This window comes from Lupinus angustifolius, chromosome LG17, assembly GCF_001865875.1.
Source record: "Lupinus angustifolius cultivar Tanjil chromosome LG17, LupAngTanjil_v1.0, whole genome shotgun sequence".
NCBI lineage: Eukaryota > Viridiplantae > Streptophyta > Magnoliopsida > Fabales > Fabaceae > Lupinus > Lupinus angustifolius.
Genome location: NC_032025.1, coordinates 13,764,961 through 13,771,713, shown reverse-complemented (window position 1 = coordinate 13,771,713; position 6,753 = coordinate 13,764,961). Strand labels below are relative to the sequence as shown.

Here is a 6,753-nt window from a genome sequence, read left to right as displayed (position 1 = left end):
ACTCAATTTTAGTGGGGTAGCGACATGAACCAATCACTAATTAATATTAAATTATTATTAGCATCTAAAATATATAATATATAAAAAGTAGGAAGAAAAATATGTGAGGTGATGGTGACATGTGACATGAAGGAAAAAATGTAAGGAGAAATTGGCATTGGCATAAGAGAGTTTTTTTTATTATGTTGTTAATATAGAAAATTAAAATTCAAAGATCTGAACTGTAATATTAAAATTCAGTGTGAAAAATATCAAAAAACTTTGATGAGCTGAAAAAGTACAATTATTTTTAAATTAATGGTAAACATTAAATTATATAGATAGATTAATGTAAAGAAATAATTTGAATGTGAAAAATGATTTCAATTTCATNAATGTTCAATGACTACTACTTTTTAACATAACAAAACATAGATGTTGTAAATACTCAATTTTAGTGGGGTAGCGAGATGAACCAATAACTAATTAATATTAAATTATTATTATCATATAAAATATATAATATATAAAAAGTATGAAGAAAAATATGTGAGGAGGAGGTGACATGTGACATGAAGGAAAAAATGTAAGGAGAAAGTGACACGTGGCATGAGGGAAGGAGAAAGTGACATGTGTCATGAGGGAAGGAGAAAGTGACATCTGACATGAGAGAGTTTTTTTTATTATATTGTTAATAGATAGATTTAACTTAATTATATGCATTACTCAACAAACAAATAATGAATCACATTTTCATTTATCTCATTTAATCCTTTCATTTATCTCATTTTCTACTAAAACATAACTCACAGACAAATTTTTAGTAACTTGTATTCACTGAGGGTTATGCAAATTATATATTAACTTATTAGTAGTATGTTAGTGCTAAGAAATAACGAATCATAAACAAGAAATATTACTTAGATGTGGTGAGGGACGATGAATGAAATATGACAAAGTTAATAAATGGTCAATGCCGGAAGATCCAAGATTAATTACATTATCAAAATTGATTGTCCCACTGCTTACGTTGCAAGTGCATGGAAGTAATTTGCTAATTAAGATTCAAACTTCAAAGGTTCAGGTAGGAAAATCACTTTTTCACACCATCTCCTTTTTTTTCCACACACATATGGCTTGCTAGCATTTCAAACATGAGAGAGTATCTAAGAAAGTTTAGGTGACAAAATTTAATGGGAAAGTTATGAAGATGTAAACATTAAAATTCAGGTGAGGTAGATGAATTAAGGAGAAGTTTTATTGCACAATTATAAAATATGTAATGTTATATGAAATTAGACGTTGGAAGATATAATATCAACAATATAATAGACTTAATATAATAGATATGATAATTAATATTATGTTGGATGAATGAACACATGAGATAAGATATAATGTATTAGAAATAAAATCGTTATAGTTCCTATTGTATAAAAGATTATAGAATTGTTCTTTAGAGTATATCAAATAGATATTAATTCAATGTACATAGATAAAGAGATGTCAAGAAAAATCATGGATGAAACAATTATAAAATATTTCGATATTAATGTTTTGTCAATTAATATAATTTATTATGATAAATTATTATAACGTTATTTAATCCATATCCTCTACCTCACTACGTAGGACTAAGCTTGGATGTTTGTAATTATTTACCTTAAGTACTAATATAAATCAATAAATTATTAGAATAAAAATGGAAACACAATGATAGTGTTATTTAAACTTCATTTTTTAGTATGATCACTACGCAAATGTTACCATGCTGAGTCAATCTATATAAAAAAAAAGTTTCCCTCTAGCTCTGAGGTTTAAACCAATACTAAAATAAAATTCTTTATCAAATTCGGTTCAACAAAATAAAATGTCATTGTCTCCCCAAGAGCAGTTTCAATAATGCCTTACGGCCATATATTAGATATATTATTTTGATTAGTCATGGATTGGTAGAAGTCATATCCTAGAAGGTGAATATATTCGATTATGTTTGTACATTGAATACCTTCTAGTCCCAACCAGCCATGAAAAGTTCAACACCCTTTCGAAGGTTACCTAGTCTTATTCAAATTCACCTAATCATTCTCTCCTAATTACAACACTACCAACCAATTCTTAGTCTTAATAGATTAGACTAATACAAGTATTATGATTAAGTTTTGGTTCTTACTTTGTTTTATTTTAGATCTATAGTAAGGATTAATTCTAGGTTTAGATCATCTCTAATACTATAGGGTACAATACTGAATCAAGATGATGAAAATTGACTAAATATAAAATAATAGGAAGCTACTGTGAATAAAATGTAATTTATAGTTAGGACATTCACACACAATATATTAAGACTATCCTTCATTTTAGTATTTTCCTTCAACATTTGTTACATGAAACAACCCTTGTTCAAACAAAAAGATTTTGAAATGTTTTTTTTTCCACCTAAAAAAATCATATATTTTCTTAACAAACTTATAGTAATCATTATAAGAAAGGAAAGGAAGCATGGCAAAACTAAGTTTTTCTACCTATTGAGAATTATATTCAAGAAATAAACTAACCTTATTTCCCCTCTCTCAATTGGCTTGATCACTCTCACACATCATGTGATTCCCCTTATCCATGAGCTGTTCATTTGTCATTGTTGTAAAAGAAAAAGTTACAAAAGGAACTAGGATTTTCTGTTCCTAAAATTTCTTGTTTCAATATTCCAAACCAATCATATCACACTAAATATGATTTTTCAAATAAGTGTTAACTTTCAATTGGTTCGGGATACGATGAGACATGAAAAAATGGGACAATCGATCTCCATTCCGAAAGAAGACCCTAATTTATGTGGTCCAACATTTCTATCATTTGGGGTAGGAGCATCCAATGAGTAGGACTATGTTGTCTCTAGTAGGAGGTGCTGAAGGGAATGAAGGAGATGGAATTGGAGGTGATGCCACACATGAAGGGGATGTGTTATTTGAACATTGTGTAGGAACACTAGAGTTATTATTTGATACTCAATCTTCTTATAAGACCCTATCTATTCCATGACATGTAATTGAAGATCCGAGTACATATTTTCATGCTAATGATTTTCACATTGTTGAGAACAAAATTCTTCCTACCATAGTTAGAGGCTCTAAGCATGCACTTTAGCAATGAGGTAGGAATAGTTGTTCCGGTAGCGAATTGTTACAAGCTCTAAAAAATCAAAGGTAAAGGGATTGAATACCTAAGCAAGAAGATAGAAACATAACCTTCATCCAACACCATGTTAGCTAGCATTCTATCATTTGGCATCAAGAATGTTAATTCCCTTCAAGCCTAGTGTTTGATGAACATTAGAATTCCTCATCATACCCTATTAGCAAGTGCAAAAGTGCACACATATATATTTCTCAAACTGTATTAGATGAGAGTGTTGTATTTTGAATCATTTTATTCTATATTTTGTGAAACATATAGACTAATTGGATAAATAAACTAGTTTATTATAAATAAAAAATATATGCATATTAATTCCCCCAAAAAAATATCCCAATTAAGAGCATTTTCTCTTGAGCCAATAAAAGCAAAACAAAAGTGAAATTCCGTTGCCGGGACTTGAACCCGGGTCTTTCGGGTGAGAGCCGAATATCCTGACCAACTAGACTACAACGGATTTGATTATAATGAAATAATAAAGTGCGAATAACGTAAAATAACACTTCAAATCAAAACGAGTTTTCTCTATAAAAAGATGAAAAAGAATTAGGGTTTCGTTAATTGCCTCCAACACCGTGCTTAGTTCACTGCGCCTTCAATTCTTCCAACATGGTACTCTCTTTCACTCTCAATTCTTCTCTTCCATTCCATTCATGATCCAAAACGTCTCTTTCGATCTTTTGATTTTGATGTTTATAGCATATAGATAGATGACACTAAGGAATCAAGTTTTTTTTTTTGTTGAATCCACTTTTTTTCACTTTAAATTTATTTGTCATCGTGTTTTTTGTAATTGATTGCAGACTAAGAGAACAAAGAAGGCTGGCATCGTTGGAAAATACGGTATGTCTTTTTTTTTAATTGTCAGTGCGTTCAATTCAATTAGGTGCCTAAAGTATAAGTTATTTTGAACTAAGATTAGAAACCACTTTTTTCTTCATAGTTTTGTTTTATTAACTTATTGAAGTAATGAAAAAGATCTTAGAAGTAGATTTTACACTATTTGCAGAAGTCATTTTTATTAGCCCAAATGTGATCGATGTAAGCGTTTCATTATTCTGATTTGTTTTGGACTTCACATGTTAGTTATTATGCTCCATGTGCTAAAGTGGGGATTGTTATTGATGTATATTCTGTAGTTTGTAGATTTTGAATTAGTATGATTTCTGCATTGTTTTTTTTACGATATATGCACCCAGGCATGTGTAGAAAATTTCATTGAGGGATCTGAAAAGTAGCAAAACTTTATTCTTTGAGCCATGTCAAATAATTTATGAATATTCTTTAAAAAAAGTTATGTGAAAAACTTGATTTTGGAAAGAGGGGGGTATTTTTAATCTGACATTCCTCTCGTCTAATTTCTTCAAATCATTGTTATAAACTCACAATGGGGTGGATTTACTCTCTCGCATTACTTCATTAATAATAAACCCAAGACTTCTTCCCACATACTTCATTAATTTAACAGTAGGACATGATTTCTTTTTATATCAGCAAATTTGGTTTTATTCATGAGTCTTCGAAAATGCTGCTACATGTGTATGCTTTGATTGCATTCTATCAGTTCCTTATTAACCTTTTTCTTGTTTTCTTATATCAGGTACCCGATATGGTGCCAGTCTGCGAAAGCAGATTAAGAAGATGGAAGTCAGCCAACACAGCAAGTTTTTCTGTGAATTTTGCGGAAAGGTAGAAGAACCCTTATGTTATTTCCTATGTCTCTAGAACATTTTCTTTACTGATGTTATATCTAACCTTTTAAAACTTTGAATTTTAATGACAAATATTCATTGCAGTATGCTGTTAAGAGGAAAGCTGTTGGTATTTGGGGATGCAAGGACTGCGGCAAAGTGAAAGCAGGCGGTGCCTACACTTTGAAGTAACACTCTTCCTTTTCTTCTAGTATTGTTTCTTATTTTCAGATCAGTACCTAAATTTGTTCTCGTTATCTTGACAGTACCGCTAGTGCTGTGACTGTTCGGAGCACCATCAGGAGGTTGAGGGAACAAACCGAGGGTTGAGGTTTTTTTTTGTTTATGGAAGTTTGTTTTTTAAACAATTTAGACTTGTGGGGAATGCTTAGTTTATTGACAGAGAACTGCATTGATTGTATGGGAAGTAAAATTTCAAATTATTTGATCCTTGTTTCAATTTATGTGTTCTTACTGTGTTTATTGTAGTTCTTGTTTGCTTAACTTGCACCGGAAATGCTCTGCTCTAAAAGCTCTTTGCCAATACTTTCTGAAATGTTTCAATAAATGCATGCTCTAAAAATGATTTGCAACATTGATTTTAAATAAAAAACACAAATTTGGTTAATAAGTATTTTAGTTAATATTGTAACTTCTTCAGTAATTTATGGTATTTTGGTCTTCTGTTTAAGTATTTATAATTTTAATGAAGGGGCGGTAAATAGTAAACCTTATGTTTTGGTCAATATAATTGGAATGTCTAGAACAGTTTCTGCTCCCTCCCTCTTTCGTTTTTGGATGAAGTTTAGTTTTCCATTAGTCATTGCTTTTTCCTATCTTACCTCACCCTCTATCTGCGCCACTTTCACCACTCAACTTCTTAATGTATCTTTAGACCAATGTTAATCGAAAGAAACCCCCACCCGACCCCCCATGTTTATCCCAACCGATGCTGCCTATGGTGCTGTTGCTGGTGTGAATCCGATTTGGTGATGCTGGACTTCTGGGGTCATGAATATCTGATGTCTACTTTGACCTTCTGACATGGTGGTCGCACTGTATGAGGCTCCTGTGTGAAATGTTGGCCTTCATTGTACTTCTACATCAGCGATATTGCCATCAAGTGAAACAAGTTGTTCTCCATTAGTGATTGTGGCCTTGTGGGTGGTGGGAGTAAGTGATTAACCTGATTTCAAAATTTATGTTGAGGGTTTGTTCTTTAAGTAAGATTTGATTTGGTTTTGAATTTGTGTTTACCTTCCCTGTTGGAACAGTCAGTGATAAATCCCATTATCATGATCTTTTTATGGGTTGGTGTGATGGAGGTAGAGATGATAGCAGTGATCCCCGGAGTTGATGGTAATGGTCAGGTGGCAGCAAGGGGAGGAGAGTGGTAGGGTGGGGTCTGAGGGTTAATCGGTCGCTTGCAAAGGGTAAAAGAATGGAGGAATTTAAGAATCTGAGTTTTGTTTTTGGAGAAGATGGAAGGGAAAGAGAAGGATTCAGAGTCATAAAATAAACCAATGAGATAGCTCAGATGCCTTCTATTTCCTTTCATTCCCTTCTGAAAACTATCTCGCAAATAATTGTTGTAATGATTTCTTTTACTATATAGACTGTTGCACAAAAGCCTTCTGCAAAAATAATTAAATCAAAAAACCCATGGTAACTTTAAGGAACCTGGCTAGTAAAAATTCACTAAGGAGCAGGATAGAATTTGCCATTAGTTCAACCATTTTAGAGAAGTTGCTAACTAAAATTCTAAGACTAATTCCCTTTTGAAATCATGTCAGGGCTTAAAGATGTGGATATTTATGCAAATATTGATTTCCATATATCAAATAAGAAATTTACGTAGAATAAAATTTCAGCAAGTAGTATAAAGTCA

The 6,753-nt window shown here is 31.7% G+C and overlaps 1 protein-coding gene, 1 non-coding gene and 1 pseudogene across 2 annotated transcripts; 1 reads left to right on the top strand and 2 right to left on the bottom strand.

Moving 5' to 3' along the window:
• LOC109330905 lies at positions 2,738-3,785 on the bottom strand (annotated as a pseudogene).
• TRNAE-CUC lies at positions 3,559-3,631 on the bottom strand. Its single transcript has one exon. It is a non-coding gene; the product is annotated as a tRNA-Glu (tRNA).
• On the top strand, positions 3,685-5,332 carry LOC109330671 (60S ribosomal protein L37a). The gene is made up of 5 exons (XM_019564933.1): positions 3,685-3,786; positions 3,978-4,017; positions 4,775-4,863; positions 4,971-5,053; positions 5,132-5,332. Exons 1-5 carry the CDS (start codon positions 3,784-3,786, stop codon positions 5,193-5,195), a joined length of 279 nt encoding a protein of 92 aa, XP_019420478.1. The 5' UTR covers positions 3,685-3,783; the 3' UTR covers positions 5,196-5,332.

What these genes read in the sequence shown, in the direction of transcription:
- LOC109330671 (XM_019564933.1), top strand. An exon ending in TCTGTGAATTTTGCGGAAAG is followed by an intron (nt 4,864 to 4,970) that starts GTAGAAGAACCC and finishes TATTCATTGCAG; the next exon opens with TATGCTGTTAAGAGGAAAGC. An exon ending in GGCGGTGCCTACACTTTGAA is followed by an intron (nt 5,054 to 5,131) that starts GTAACACTCTTC and finishes TTATCTTGACAG; the next exon opens with TACCGCTAGTGCTGTGACTG.